At 41.6% G+C, this 16,402-nt stretch overlaps 1 protein-coding gene and 1 long non-coding RNA gene across 11 annotated transcripts in view; both read left to right on the forward strand.

Annotated features, from left to right (window-relative positions):
* CPQ (carboxypeptidase Q) overlaps positions 1-16,402 on the forward strand; it is a 548,292-nt gene that overhangs the window by 489,344 nt on the left and 42,546 nt on the right. For 2 of the 10 annotated variants that reach the window (XM_081505175.1, XM_081505176.1), the window contains exon 8: positions 3,905-4,007. The exons of the other annotated variants lie outside the window; for them this stretch is intronic. In XM_081505175.1, the coding sequence (XP_081361301.1) occupies positions 3,905-4,007 (103 nt within the window). The remainder of the gene's footprint in view (positions 1-3,904; positions 4,008-16,402) is intronic. 10 annotated transcript variants of the gene reach the window in all.
* Positions 4,478-9,211, forward strand: LOC145511612 (uncharacterized). The gene is made up of 2 exons (XR_014057993.1): positions 4,478-6,213; positions 7,022-9,211. It is a non-coding gene; the product is annotated as an uncharacterized LOC145511612 (long non-coding RNA).

Consider the following 16,402-nt stretch of genomic DNA (forward strand, 5'->3'; position numbering starts at 1 on the left):
TCCACATTTAATATCTATGATAATGGCTGCAAATTACATGGGACAGAAGGAATGGCCTTGCACTGTGAAAAAATGAGAGGGAATCAAGATAGCCTCTGGCCCCTGGCTTGGGCAGGCAGCTGCCTCCAGAGTCCACCTCTCCTGGCCCAGAGAGCTGAGGTCACCCTCAGCCTAATGAGCTTTCAGCCCTGCCTAACGAACAGTCCTTTCTCAGCAAGTCCTCGCCACCCCGCAAAGTAGCAGGCTCTTCTCTTTATTTTAATCTTTTGTTATAATGGTAATTAGCATTACATCTTGAATAGTAAATTAAGAAATCCAAAACAGAATTTTAAATTTTAAAAGCTTTTCCTCTAGGAATCCAGTTGCATTAATTTTGTGGACGGGAGGTAAGCTAAATTGGCCAAGTTTGTGCATTCATTACCTCATTCTAATCCTCAGCATCACAAATGCAAAAAGCTGTCATTAAATTTGAGAACTGACAAGAACTGGGATTTCTCAATATCAGTGTTGAAAGATTAATTTGAAAAGATCTCACTAAAAAACACAAAAGGTTATTGCTAACATGGGACATTTTATATTCATAGTCTGTAGCTGGTTTTAAAAATACCTATTTGCAGTACCCGATTGAGAAAGAAGTTATACATTTAGAGCACTTTATCAAATTTTAAATTGAAATAGTTATTATTTTGTTCTGGTGAGATGCAATTACAGTTTATAAGATAATATCAGAAGTTTCTTTTCTCATCAAAGGATATTTGACTTCCAGTTATTAAACATTTTACATCCAAACAGAAGTTAAAGAGAGAAAAAGGAAGAAAATTACCTTTTTTTCACCTATTTTCTTCATAATATGATTTTAAAAGAGAAAGTGCTTACTTCTTTAACAACATTTCATACTTTGTGTTTGCCCTAAAATTACTGATGGCAAAAAGGAAATGGCAGTGATGAAAGGAGTGGTAATAAATTTCAGGTAAGTATAGTTAATTTTCACCCAACTATTTGCCAAGCTGAGATTAGGGTAAAAAATGTAAATATTTCACCTTTGATCAATGGAATTTTAATTTTATAAATGGCTATATACCTTGATGTATACATCTGTAGCACATTTCAAACATCTGTGTTCAAGATGACCAGTTGGGAAAAGGAAGCTAAAAGGTTCATTGACTTCACTTAATACCTGTTTTCTGGTTTTGTATACTGTATCCAGATCCCAAATGAAACTTTTGTGAAGAGAAATTTTATACAAGTTGATTACCTTAGTTTAAACTCTGTTACCTAGAATGGCATTTTAAAAACCAGAATGTGATTTTGCTGTGAGTTTTTAAATGTTATACAATTGTTGAAGAACTGAAACTTAACTGGTTTCAGCCATGAAAATGAGAATAATTGAGACTGAAATGCTAGACAGGCTGATGATGGTCTCAGCTCTGTTAACACAGGCCCCTCACTCCCTTGTGTGGCTTTTATTAGTCAGGAGAGACTTCTGCATTCAGACCTAGGGCTTGGTTTCAAAAATGCTGCTTTAGGGTAACAGAGTGGTTTTTCACATTATTTTCATCCCACTTGATTAGTTTTAGCCATAGATAGCTTAAAAAGCTTGATTAAAACTAACTATAGGTACAGGAAGAAAATAAATAGGTTGCCTAAAGCATAGCTATAAAAAATATGAAGTCCAAGCTATGCTTGAAATAACTTTTATAGGTGAGCCTTCTATTAAAAAATATAATAATCTATAATGTTACACTCCTAAGATTTCTAGGCAGCCATTGCTAATAAGAAAATTACATTGCTTCTGCCTCCCCTTGCTGTATATTTGCTTCTTTCCTAAAAGCACAGGCCTAGAAGCAATTTTAATGATCCAGAATATATTCTAAGGCCCCATTTCAATCAAGACCAGACCTAAAGCCACAGATTCTGCTAACATCAAAATAGTCACTAGTTCTTGCTATTAACACAGGGATTACCCACCTGCCCCATGAGCATAAGAACAGCAGTTTTGTTGTAAGAGGATCTGAAAACCCTTTGGATCCCTTTATGCTGGAGATCTCTTTATTTTGTAGTCAATAAAAACTAAGAAGGCCCCTTCTGACATTTTTGTTTGGTGACTCCTGAATTAAACACTTGCCACCTTTCCTTTTCAGCACTATTCCTAACAAGCAGAGGATAGGGGTTCGGGGTGTTGATCCTTTCTTTAACTTTGAGTGGTTTTTTGCAAACACGTGCTTACCCTGGACCAGTAGTATTCAAACAATGCAGTTAGGAAGCTCTTGGAAAGCTTATTAAAACTGCAGATTCCTGAGTCTTATATCTGAAACTCTATTGTAGTAAGACTATGGTGGGACCTGGAATCTTCATTTTTCTCCCGATGATTAATAAGTAGAACATCAGCTGTCTGGGAACCGTCTTTTGATGAAGAAGATGGTTTCTGAGTTCTTACTCACATGTCCAAGACAGCAAATATCTACTGTAGCCACCTGAGAATTAGATGACCTAGGCAGTGTTTTCCTAGGTTTATTGATGTTATCAGGTTCAGAACCAAAGGCTACTTTGCCTGAAAGCAATTTAGTGGCTACTGAGAGTGCCCTGGGGTGGGAAGACCTGGGTGAGTTCCAGGGCCCTGTTGATGAAGCTTTGGCAGCGTTGAGTGACTTATTATCATGACTCAGTTTTCTAGTAGATGAGTGGAGATAATTAGCTTTGCCTTCTACCCACCTAATACCAAGGCTCTGACAAACAGTGAGGCACAACTTGTGAAAAGAAGCTAATCCCTATTTGGTAGTGTAGTTACATAAGTAACAGATTTCCAGAAACCAAACACCCGTGGAAAACCTATCCTTTTCCTTAAGTTTATAATATTTTCCCTCAGTTTTAGATGATGGTTTGTGAAACTATTTCCTCAGAGACTTTGCCCATAACTTTCAACTTTACCTTGGTCCTGTCTCAATTCATTTCTATAAAGGTATTGAGATGCCAGATTACATGTCATGTTTCTAAACCACCCTCTGACTGGTGCCCTTGGAAATCTTACATTTCCCATGCTCAGAAGCTAGGAGGTCAACCATATTTGACTCACTAAAAATAACAAACAGCTGCTGAGCTAGCCAAGACAGGGTATGATAAAAAGTCAGGTTAAACCACAAAGCCTTCCCGATCACGAGTCAGTGCATGGGTGCCTGTATACAGGACTTCATGCAGAAGAGAAGGGGCCGAGTGAGGGAAAGCTCTCGAGTAGTTCTCTGGAATTGGAATTTTTGCAGGGAAGCCTCCTCGCTTCCTCGCTAGAGGAGCCTCTCCCATTTTACCCACTTCATCCTTTCCAGACACCGTGTGAACTTCGGTTCAGAGCAGTGTGCTGCGAGAGTGCTGTCACCTCTGCTTTGTCGACCCAGGAAGATGCCTGTGATGGAACAAGGCGAGTTTATCACTCATTGCAATGAGGGAGGGCACATCCCATGAGGAAGCTTGAGGCATCTCAGTCAAAGGATGTTAGAAAGGACTTGTAAGATTCAGGGTTTGGTGAGGAGAGGGTTTGGGAAGGTCCAAGGAAGTTTGAGTAAACTCTGGGAGTTGGTGATGGACAGGGAGGCCTGGCATGCTGCAGTCGATGGGGTTGTAAAGAGTCGGACATGACTGAGTGACTGAACTGAACTGAACTGAAGGAAGCAGGGCTTTCCTCCAACTTGGGTGCCCTCTGGAAGAGAGACAGTCCAATGACTGGGTATCTTCAGTCTCATGTGTTGGAAGCAGACCAAATGCAGACTAACATAATGAGTAAAGAAGGAACAGTAACTCATATTACTCAGAAAAGGGGATGTTTAGTATTTTGTGGTTTGCACAGTAACTTTGTTTTGGTCTGGATTTACACAGAACAATGCAGTGGCTTATTTTTGACTCACTTTGTCAGTCGCAGAATGCCCATGTCTGACGCTGGTGTTCTGTGAGGTTCTTGATGTGTCCAGCAGGAGAACGAGATGGCCTGGCTTCTTTAACAGCCCTGCCACCTGCCTGTAAGTGTTCACATCAGTTTCTGAATGTTAGGGGCTGCTTTCTTCTTTGATCAAATGTCCTTGTAGTATAAAAATCAGTTTTAGAGCAGCATGATTTATTTTGTTGTGAATGTTTCAAGTTCTCTTTGTAGAGACTGGGTTGTTAGGTTTTTTTTTTTTTAATTAATCCTGAGCTTTGCCATTGTTTATGATGGGTTTATCTGATCTCAAGTTGTCTGCCCCTACCATTTAAGAACTTAGGCATTAGGGGCATTTAGAGACTGAGGAACAGTAAGTAGAATGAGGAGAGGTTCCTCCCCATGAAGCAGTGGATCAGTAGGAAAATGGTAAAGGAGGAGCAAGGAGAGAGACAATTGAGGCCAAAGTCTACTCAAGTACGGAACAGGTCAATGGACAGACAGGTGGGTGGATATAAAATACCAAGCCCATCTGAACTCCTTGCCACCCAGACAAGTCGGAGTTTTCCTAAATACCTCAGAACCAATAACCAACAAGGCATATGATTCCTCCCATTTTATTATTTGTGTACGTGTGTATACATATCCATACATACATATTCCACCTGCTATTGACACATAATACTGAAATTTTGGGCTAGTAAAATTATGGTAAAAAGCAACTAATGTTTCAGGAGATTTTTTTAACTAAAGGGAACATAAGTAGGATGAAGACTCAGTAAAATCTATTTGCAACGTCTCCCACATAGCAGCTAGATTCTTTACCAGCTGAGCCAGAAGGGAAGCCCAAGAATACTGGAGTGGGTAGCCTATCCCTTTTCCAGCAGATCTTCCTGACTCAGGAATCAAATCAAGGTCTCCCTCATTGCAAGCAGATTCTTTACCAACTGAGCTATCAGGGAAGCCTGTGTTAATTCCCATTACCTTTGAAATCTGTCAGAAGTCTCTTGCTGGCTGCGGTTATCTTCCGCATCATACAGTTTGAAGCCTATGAAATGTTCATTTTCATACAAACATAGAAGATAGTCAGGGTGTGAGGGGTGCATTCCTCTCCAACAGACACTTCTGTGGAAACACTTGGTGGAGAGGCATCCTTCCTTAGAGATGTGGGAAGGGACCCCCAAGGGTGCTAGAGGCGACTACAGACACTGAACTCTCACTCGGTGTTTAGTACCCTGGGCACAGGACAGCGATCCCCCTTCTTTTCTGGATTCTTTGTAAGGACTAACCTACTGAGAGGTTAAACCACCAATCAGAATTTGAAATCTCTGAGGGAAACAAATGGCCTGTGATTTCTTTTCCTTCTACTTTAAAGCCTTGTCATAGCCAATATCTAGAGCCTGTGGCACCGTAAGGTCTGAGGCTTTATAAATAAAGGTAGGGAATGCCCTTAGTAAGCGCCTCCTTCTACTGTTGGAGTATGTGAAAATCTCCTTGCTCTTCCTTTTTTTTTTTCTCTTGTTTCAAATTGAGCGTTCCACAAAGAACAAAATTCTTCTCTGATAACTCTTATAAAACATTTTGTGCTTGGCTCTCCAAGGATTAAGAATTGGACACATAATTCTCCGTTCATTTCTCAAGTGTCAAGAGAGAATGGAGTTTAAAGGCTCCAGTTGCCTCGCAGGTTAGCCTGTCTATCTAGATGAATTAGTATTCAGCACAGCTTTGGGAAAATCTCAGATGATTTGCAGGTTTGCAAATTGTTCTGACTCATAATGAAATCTCAGGCTGAGGAAATCACTAAACAGTTCATGGACATGAGCTTTTCTCCGGATGTCTGGACACCTTGGATCAATCCTTTCGTGTGCCTTCTTTGCCTCTGAACAACCAAGGGCTGCTTGAGAAAGTCACGTACACACTAACTTGGTGCCCCTGTAGACTCAAGGCCTCCAACCTTAGCTGAACCCTTGATGAGGCCTCATACTTCTGTGACACGTCCTCAGTCACTTCCTCCCCCAAATGATCTCCACTGACATTCTCCTGCACTCCATTTGCTCCCTCGCTCAGCAAAGAGCCATCCAATATCCATCCTTTCTCGTTCTCCCTTTTGGATACAGTAGGGTATATGTCTCTCTTATCTTGGGCTACATTCTGGGTCCTGTATCCTTGTACGCCCTCAAGCACCTCAAACTGAAAATTAGAGTTTCTATTCAATGGTTTTGGCTTCCCAGGTAGCTCAGTGGTAAAGAATTCTCCTGCCAAGCTGGAGTCACAGGTTCGATCCCTGGGTCGGGAAGATCCTCTGGAGGGTGGCGTAGCAACCCACTCCAGTATTCTTGCCTGGAGAATCCCATGGACAGAGGATAGGAGTCTGGCGGGCTGCAGTCCATGGGGTCTCAAAGAGTCGGACTTGATTAGCAACTAAACAACAACAGCAAATTCTATAGCGTCAGTCCTATTCCTTCCCTGAAAGCTTTCCCTTCAGAATGTAAAATATTCTCAAGTCTTTAGCATTAAGAAAAAAAATGTGAACACGTTTACATGACTCCATGACCTTCCAGCTCTTTCTTTTCTTTGCATGCCAGCTCATGTCCTCCCGTTCATTCCTTTTCACACTACAGACTGTGTTCCACCTGAAGCAGGCCACCGAGACTGCCCTTCCCAGGACTCCAAGGTCTTCCTTTTGCCGAAATCAAAGGGGGCCACGTTAGTCCTTTCTTAACATGATTCTTCTGAAGCATCAGCACTGTGAAACACCGTCAAACACCGTCCACATCTTGCAGCTCTTTACTTCCTTAATTTCTTTGCACTTCTCTTCCCCAGTTTTGCACCTCCTTTTCCCTCTTCCTTTTTAAGTTTCTCTCCTTGCACTGGCTTCTTCAGTTAGTTTGTATAAAGTATCATCCTTAAACTCTTATTCAGTTCACTGTTCCTAGAAGATAACTCTATAGATCCCCAAATCTGTATCTCCAGGTGTTGAAATCCATGTAGCCACTGTTACCACTTGGGTGCCCTGTGTTCTTAGCCGCTCAGTCATGTCTGACTCTTTGTGACCCCATGGGGTGTAGCCCACCAAGCTCCTCTGTCCATGGGATTCTCCAGGCAAGAATACTGGAGTGGGTTGCCATGCCCCCCTCCAGGGAATCTTCCCAACCCAGGGATCAAACCCAGGTCTCCCGCATTGCAGGTGGATTCTTCACCACCTGAGACACCAGGGAAGCCTTTCAGTGCCCTGTAGGTTCTTAACTCCACATGTCTGAAGCTGAACTGTTCTCACTTTCACTGCAGCCCATCTCTAGGAAGAGCAGAGTCATCCTAGTCACTCAGACCTGCAGGCTTTGTACTGACGTGGCCCTCTCTTCCTCAGTCAGCCCTGTCCATTCAGTCAGTCCCCTAGATACTCCAGTTCCACCTGCTGAATGTAGCCTCTTCTCTGTTTATTGTGCTTTAAGTTACAATACTCAAATTCCTTATTACTACGTTGTTTCTACCTATTTTCCTAAAATGCGCTTCCCATTGCTTTCTAGGCAAACTCGAAAGCAAGACATATAAGGTCTTTCATGACCTGACATCGGTCAAATTATCTAGCCTGGGCTCTTACCAGTTTTCCACATGGACCTCCACTCTGGCCATAATATCCTACTCAAAGTTCCTTAAGTGAAAGTGAAGTCACTCAGTCGTGTCTGACTCTTTGCCACCCAATGGACTGTAGCCTACCAGGCTCCTCCATCCGTGGAATTTTCCAGGCAAGGGTACTGGAGTGGGTTGCCATTTCCTTCTCCAGGGGATCTTCCCGACCCAGGGATAGAACCCGGCTCTTCCTCATTGCAGGCAGACACTTTACCATCTGAGCCACCTGGGAAGCCCACAAAGTCCCTTAAAAACGCTAAATTATTTCACAATTCCTCCTTTTATATACTGCTTCTTCTGCTTCTAACTGTCTTCCTTTCTAATCCTCCTGGCTAATTTCTAATTTTAGGCTTAGCTCAGATAGCTTCTTTACATGCTCATTCAGGAAATGTTGGCAGTTATTATAGTTGCTGCTTTTGCTATTATACCTCCATTTAGTATGTAAGGCTGTTTGGTGCCCCTCCTGTGTATTCTTTTCATAGTAAACCTGTAACACAGCATTAATCATACTATTATATGTACGTTGTAATCAGCTACTTGTTTTCCTCACCACCTACTTCTGAACTTCATGCATCTCACTTTACTCATCCATTCTGCTTTATTTCACTCACTCACACTACCTACCTGGACCCTAAAGGCATTTGAGTTTGCTATCCCTATTTAAAATGACAAAGACCATCCATAGTTTTCTAGTGAAATTCTTGTGATGCTGATAATGATTACATTTATTGAGTTCTTACTATATGCTAGGCACTTTCTAAGTGTTTTATATGTATTGTTAATTTCATTTTATGGGTGAAGGAACTAAAGATGAGAGAGGAAATTACCTTAGTCAAATGATACACCTGAAAATAGTGAAGTTGGGATTTGAACACATGGAATAGTAGTCCAGAGAACAAAAAGAAAGGAGAAATATTTTCCATGTCCTGATAATAACCTTAGTCCATCCTACTACTCTGTGAGAGAGAAAGCCTGGAAACTCAGTTCAAATGTTCACTGTATATCTAATTTCTAATTGAATTATTAGGTTGGTGCAAAAGTAATTGCAGTTTTACATTATTGAACTTAGTTGTTTGATATCAGGATACATTCTTAAATAAATATGGTTATGTTATACATCATTTTAATGTGCATTTCTCTCTTTATGTTTTTTGCTATTGGCTTCTTGCTTGCTGTTTATTTTATATTTATTTTAGACTAGGGAAATGATGTTAGACAAAAAGCAGATTCAAGAGATTTTCTTATTCAAATTCAAAATGGGTGGTAAAGCAGTAAAGACAACTCTCAACATCAACCATGCATTTGGCCCAGGAACTTCTAATGAACATACAGTGTAGTGGTGGTTCGAGAAGTTTTGCAAAGGAGACGAGAGCCTTGGAGATGAGGAGCATAGTGGCCGGCCAGCAGAAGTTGACAACAACCAGCTGAGAGCAATCATAGACGTTGATCTTCTTACAACTACACAAGAAGTTGCCGAAGAACTCAGTGTTGACCATTCTCCAGTCATTAGGCATTTGAAGCAATTAGGAAAAGGGAAAATCTCGATAAGTGGGTGCCTCATGAGCTGACTGCAAATCAAAAAAAAAAAAAAAATTGTTGTCTTGAAGTGTTGTCTTCTCTTATTCTACACAACAGCAATGAACAATTTCTTGATTGGATTGTGACATGTGACCAAAAGTGGATTTTATACAGCAGCCAGTGATGACCAGCTCAGTGACTGGGCTGAGAATAAGCTCCAAAGCGCTTCCCAAAGCCAAACTTGCACCAAAAAGAGGGTCATAGTCACTGTTTCGTGGTCTGATCCGCTGCAGTTTTCTGAATCCTGATGAAACTATTACATCTGAGAAGTACGCTCAACAAATTGATGAGATGCACCAAAAACTGCAACACTTGCAGCCAGACTTGGTCAACAGAAAAGGCCCAGTTTTTCTCCATGACTACGCTGGGCTGCACATCACACCACCAATGCTTCAAAAGTTGAACGAATTGGGCTACCAAGTTTTGCCTCATCAGCCATATTCACCTGCCCTCTTGCCAACTGACTACCACCTCCTAAAGCATCTCAACAATGTTTTGCAAGGAAAATGCTTCCACAACCAGCAGGAGATAGAAAATGCTTTCCAAGAGTTCACTGAATCTTGAAGCGTGGATTTTTACATTAAAGGAATGCACAAACTTATTTCTCATTGGCAAAAATGTGTTGATTGTAATGGTTCCTATTTTGATTAATAAACGTGTGTTTGAGTCTAGCTATAATGATTTTAAAGTCACAATCCAAAACTGCAATTACTGTTGCACCACCCCAATAGGTCTTTGAATAAAATATATTTCTCTCAAGTTTATCACCTAGACATGTAAATAATATACAGACATACTACAACAACTAGGAAAAATATTATAAATGGTAGAACTTACAAATGATATGAAAATTAAGTAATGAGAAAGATTAAGCCTGGTTGAGGAAAACTCAGGAAAGCCTTTTTTAGAAGAGGCGGCATCTGGTATGCTCCTGAAAAGTTGGGTCCTAGTGGGTGAAGATGACCAGGGGTGAAGAGTGGATGGCATTTAAAGAGTGGTTGCAGGGAAAAGAACAACCACCTCTTATTACTTGACTTTATGACAGAGGAGTAAAACAAAAGCAAGAGGCTTCAGCAGTCTTTCTCCCTCCAGAGAAAGGAAGGGTAGAGACAGAAGACAGTCACCCCTGGTTCAGAATCCCTTGGTCGCTGCCACGCAGGGTTTTCTGAAAGCAAGGAAGGATGCCCCAAAAGCTTTAAACTGATGCATGCTTCCTTCCCGGAACTCAGTCCATTTGCACATTAGTTGGTCTAAGTGTACCTACTTCCCTGGACAATAAGGTGAGCTTATTTTTTCAATGGTATCTTAATATCCCAGGAGAAAACTGAGCTATCCCGAGGCCTCAAAACTGAACCTTGTGCTTCTGGTCTTGAAAAGTTTTTGGTTCCTAGAAAGCAACACAGTGAGCCTGGCTCTTCAACTCTGTGGATTTCTCAGGATATCCTTGCAAGGATTTTTGCTCAGTGAGTCTGATCCCTTTTTTGTTTAACACAGAACTATTTTTTTGGATGCATTTTCTTAGGGAAAATAGGTAATAGTCATAGGAAACCTGACGCTTTTGTTGTTCTGTCACTAAGTCGTGTCTGACTCTGTGACCACTTGGACTGCAGCACGCCAGGCTTCCCTGTCCTTCACTATCTCCCAGAGTTTGCTCAAACTCATGTCCATTGAGTCAGTGATGCCATCCAACCATCTCATCCTCTGCCATCTCTTTCTCCTCCTGCCCTCAATCTGTCCCAGCATCAGAATCTTTTCCAAGGGGTCAGTTCTTCGCATCAGGTGGCCAAAGTATTGGAGCTTCAGCAGCAGCATCATGTTCCAATGAACATTCAAGGTTGATTTCCTGAATCCGGTAGTGGCCAGCTCTGACATGACTACTTGGTGAATATGTCAGCCTTAGACTCGCTCCTTTTAATGTATGAGTACACAAAGGGTCATTTTGAAATGCCTTGCTTGCTGTTTATTTGATGCCTTGCATATGGAAAATTCCTTGCATATGGAAAATGCCTTAGAAGTTGCATTTGTGATTCAGTGTATACACAACGCACATGACTATAATCCCCATTTTCTAGTCCTACCCTTTGTCAGGAACCAGAGGACACCAGGTCCCTATAACCAACACAGAATTCAGTGGCCTTTTATCAGTCAGAGCTGTAATGCTGGCAGCTACAACAAACAGCCCCAGTTCGGGGATTTAACAAATAAACGCTTTGTTCTTCCCCAGGTCACAGTCCAGTGGGGGTGAGTGTTTGGGAGGAGACGCTGTGCACCACACAGTCTTCGGGTGCTCAGACTCCTCCCCTCTACTGGCCTCGTTGTGCCCTCAAACCTTTGAAGTCCTTCACTGAAACCTCTGCGTCTATTCAGGGAGAGAGGGAGATGAGGACAGGAAAGTAGGGGAGAGGGGAGGAAGGAAGGAAGGACTTGGAAGATGACAGGAGAGGAGTTTGGAGCCAGGCCCTGGAAGTAACACAGTTTTTTGGATTTTCTTTTTGCCCACACTGCAAGGTTTGTGGGATCTTAGTTCCCCAATCAGGGATCGAACCCACACCCTCTGCAGTGGCAGCACAGGGTCTTAACGACTGGACCAATAGAAAAGTCCTGGAAGTAGCACCTATCACCTCTGCCCACATCCCGTTGCCCAGGCACGTTACATAGCCCTGTCTAGATACAAGGAACCTGGGAAATGCAGCCTTCCTGTGTTCAGGAGAGAAATTGAACATGTAGTATTATCTCTATCACAGTCCTTATCCTCTTCATTATTCTGGTTATTAAGCATATTTTGAAAGTTTCAAAGTCGCCTTCCCCCACTCTCAGATATCCATAGGTTGGTGAAGAACATTGGGAATACACAAATAACACAGTCTTCTCAACTTTTCCCTCCCTACTTTTTCCTTGATCATAGTTTTCTGCAGCTGCTTCCGATTTAGTTCAGTTCAAACACACTGAGGCTCTACCGTGAGTCGGCCCCTGTCCTAGGTCATGGTGAGTCCATCACGAACAAGACAGTGTCTGCTCTTAAGATGCTCAGTCTGTTGGGGCCAGCCTTACCATGTCATGTTCTAACATCAACTCCAAAAGGCTTTCTCCAGAGACATTCTTCTTTCTGGACTGCTTCTAGATCCTTCAGAGAGAAGGCATAGTCCCCTCTCCACATCAGCTCTAGACAGCAACTCTTTACAGAAAGCCTACTTGTTCTTCCATGTATTCTTTGTTTCAAACGGTTCAAAACCTTCTGCAAACATCCCTAGGATTCATTTTGAGAGATAAGTGTAGGGAGCCTAAGCCAGTGCCATACCCCTGCTTATAGCTAAGATTCTGTTTCAACAGCTGACACAAATCCACCGTGTTCGCAGGTACACAGAGAGCCCTCACCCTTCTCTGTGTGGCTCTGGATGTCCCAGGCTGGCATCACAGGCCTCTGGAGGAAGCTTGCTCTGAGGTAGACAGAAGAGTTGGCAGGAGTCCCAAGTTCCCCTTCTCATGTCCCATAAGGAAAAAGGGGACTTTATGCAAATCAGTTCCCAGAGACAGCCACTGATATCTCATGATTCTGCAAGGAAGACATGGGTGTGGGTGTGTGTGGGTGTGGGTGTGTGTGTGTCTACAAAATTCAGAGGGAAATTTTGTGGAGGAGACTGCCTTAGGCTGTTAAATATAAGCTTAATTTAACACAGCGAGCAAGTATCTTTTTAAATCAAGTTTTAAAAACATTGTAGATGCCAGATTTCGTGAGATGAATTCTCTGGAAGAAGTCCTAAAACAACTTCTTTGATCACTTCCTATCATACTTGAGAGGGGAAAGTGGTGTTTTTTGTTGTTTATTTGGTTGGTGGGTTCAATTCCACCCTTGTTCATTTTGGTTATAATAAATCTTAAAATATGGGTTATTTTTTTTTCTGAGCAAGTGGTTTCTCATAGTGCTGTTTTCACCACCCCTGAAATGTTATAAGAGTAATTCTAGTTATCCTCACAGAAAAGATCAAAGGAGGGAAGAACATGTTAATGAGGCATAATGATTCAAAACCTCTTAAACTGTTGTTCCCAAGTTTTGTAGAACTTCCCAGACGTATCTCTGAGGAATGAATATTTTGGATTTTGCTTTAGCATGGACAGGGAAGCATCTCCAGGCAACATCCTCCTCAAGACTTTCTAAAGTCACTTACTCAACAGTATTGTAGATTCCCCAGAGTTAGAAAATTATTAGAGAATGGAGTGAGCTGGTATCTCAAGTGAGGTTACTTGTCCAGTCCTCTGACATGAGCTGGCTATATACTCACACGACCAGGACAACACTTTATTAGTGATAAGCTGTACAGCAGTGAAGTTACGTTGCTCTTTCATAGGCACAGAGAAGACACAACCATGGCTACTGTTGTAAAGAAGCTTAAAACCCAGAGGTGGACCCTAGAAGCAGGAACCCCAGTTGGAAATCCGTGAGAAGCAGCCTTATCCACCGCTGAATCCCTAGAGCCTAAGTAGGACTTGGCGTGTAGTGGCTCCTTTAGGCGTATTTGTTAAATGAATGGAGATGAGACAACATGGAGGGAGCTGAAGGAGCTCAGCAAGAATAGCAGCAATCCACGAAGATGGGATTGAGCAGAGCCATGAGGAGTTATAGACTTGGAGTGGATGGAGGAGAGTCAGATGGGCAAACCGAGCCAGGAGACGAGAAGAGAGGAGCAGAGAAGAGGGAATGATCACAGTGCAGTGGGGAAATAGGCTTAACTCAGGTCAGAGAATCACATGGTGATGTGATAGAAACCAGGCAGACCGGGCATGCAAGTATGGACTTTGTCACACCATTTGAGTTTCTATCTAGTTCTGCCCTTTATTCAATAACCTAATTTAAGATCTATAATTTGGGGATAATACTAAAAGATATATTAAATAAAAATCAAGGTGATACAACAGGTGAAAAGTTGTAAACTTGAACTATTTAAGAGATGGCATTATTTTTGTTATTATTGATGAAAATAATGTTCTGGGTGACCTTTTGATTGTGGGGGTTCTCTTAGAATGGGAAAAAATGGTTCATAGAATGGCCTAGGATGTGTTCCTGGGAAGAAATACGTAAAAAGATGAAATCTATTGACTTCTTATTGAATAATTTCAAAATAGGACAAGTGAGAAAAGTCTTTTAAGATTCCTAAGTAAACTTTAAAAGTGACTGTAAAGTTAAATTTGTGTAATTAATTTAAATTACTATGAATTGGATATATTCATTTTATGAAGTTATATGTGGGAAGTAAAGATCCATTGATTCACTGAGTCAGTGAAGGAACTTGATTAGAATAAAACCCAAGCACACTTGTATTGTTTAAGAATGTTAAACAAAGCTTGATTGTTACTGATGTTTTTGTGCATGTATAGCATTCCTTATCTTTAGAGAACTTGACAAACATTGATTTAAACTTCTTTTCAAATACATTTTCAAATTAAAGTCATTGTTTCCAAGTATGCCTAGAAGCAAAAAGTAAGATCAGTGGTTGTGAATGAAAGAAACTATTGAAGAAACAGAAGTGAAAACTACATATTCATAGCGTAGAGCCAGTTTCAGATGATGGCACCGCCTTACAGTAAGCTCTGCCCACCGTTAGCTGTGTGGCAGTTTTCCACAAATCCACAGCACTCCTCTCTTATTCTTAGTTCAAAGCAGACATCACTAATCAATCACACATTCTTCCCAGCTGAGTCTTGGTTTGGCCATCAGTTCTTTTTGCCATATAGGGTTCTAGAAGCCAGTACCACTTGGAGAAGGAGATGGCAACCTGCTCCAGTATTCTTGCCTGGAGAATCCCATGGACAGAAGAACCTGGCCAGCCCCAGTCCATGGGGTTGCAAAGATACGGACATGACTGAGTGGCTAACACACCACTAGGTCAGAGCTGACACAGGCAAAAGGAAAACTACTTACTATCCTGGAGTGAGGGATGGCTTCACAAAGTTGCAGATAAAGAACCCCCTTTATCACTGTTAATGGCCCAGAAGTGTATAAGCGCATATGATTAAAATGCATAGATTCAGGACTGATACGAAAGTCCGCTCTCAACTTCCCTTCCCACATCTTGCTTTCTTCATTTATTTGGTTCTTCTTTATTTATTTATTGGACTAGTGACGCCACCACCCCCAACCCACTTCGGTTTACTTATAACTCACCTTATATTGAGTGCTTAAGAGAGAAAAGTTATAATGACACCATTTCCTGCTCTGGAAGCATATACAGTATTGTAAACTGGAAAAGGTCAGTTTTCATTCCAATCCCAAAGAAAGGCAATGCCAAAGAATGCTTGAACTACCGCACAGTTGCACTCATGTCACACACTGGTAAAGTAATGCTCAAAATTCTCCAAGCCAGGTTTCAGCAATACGTGAACCGTGAACTTCCAGATGTTCAAGCTGGGTTTAGAAAAGGCAGAGGAGCCAGAGATCAAATTGCTAACATCTGCTGGATCACTGAAAAAGCAAGAGAGTTGCAGAAAAACATCTATTTCTGCTTTATTGACTATGCCAAAGCCTTTGACTGTGTGGATCACAATAAACTGTGGAAAATTCTGAAAGACATGGGCATACCAGACCTCCTGACCTGTCTCTTGAGAAACCTGTATGCAGGTCAGGAAGCAACAGTTAGAACTGGACATGCAACAACAGACTGGTTCCAAGTAGGAAAAGGAGTACGTCAAGGCTGTATATTGTCACCCTGTTTATTTAACTTCTATGCAGAGTATATCATGAGAAACGCTGGGATGGAAGAAGCACAAGCTGGAATCAAGATTGCTGGGAGAAATATCAATAACCTCAGATATGCAGATGACACCACCCTTATGGCAGAAAGTGAAGAAGAACTAAAGAGCCTCTTGATGAAAGTGAAAGAGGAGAGTGAAAAAGCTGGCTTAAAGCTCAACATTCAGAAAACTAAGATCATGGCATCTGGGCCCATCACTTCATGGGAAATAGATGGGGAAACAGTGGAAACAGTGTCAGACTTTATTTATTTGGGCTCCAAAATCACTGCTGATGGTGATTGCAGCCATGAAATTAAAAGACACTTTCTCCTTAGAAGGAAGGTTATGACCAACCTAGATAGCATATTAAAAAGCAGAGACATTACTTTGCCAACAAAGGTCTGTCTAGTCAAGGCTATGGTTTTTCCAGTGATCATGTATGGATGTGAGAGTTGGACAGTGAAGAAAGCTGAGTGCCAAAGAATTGATGCTTTTGAACTGTGGTGTTGGAGAAGACTCTTGAGAGTCCCTTGGACTGCAAGAATATCCAACCAGTCCATTTTA

This window comes from Giraffa tippelskirchi, chromosome 6, assembly GCF_054371585.1.
Source record: "Giraffa tippelskirchi isolate mGirTip1 chromosome 6, T2T-mGirTip1v1.2.pri, whole genome shotgun sequence".
NCBI classification, from domain to species: Eukaryota; Metazoa; Chordata; class Mammalia; order Artiodactyla; family Giraffidae; genus Giraffa; species Giraffa tippelskirchi.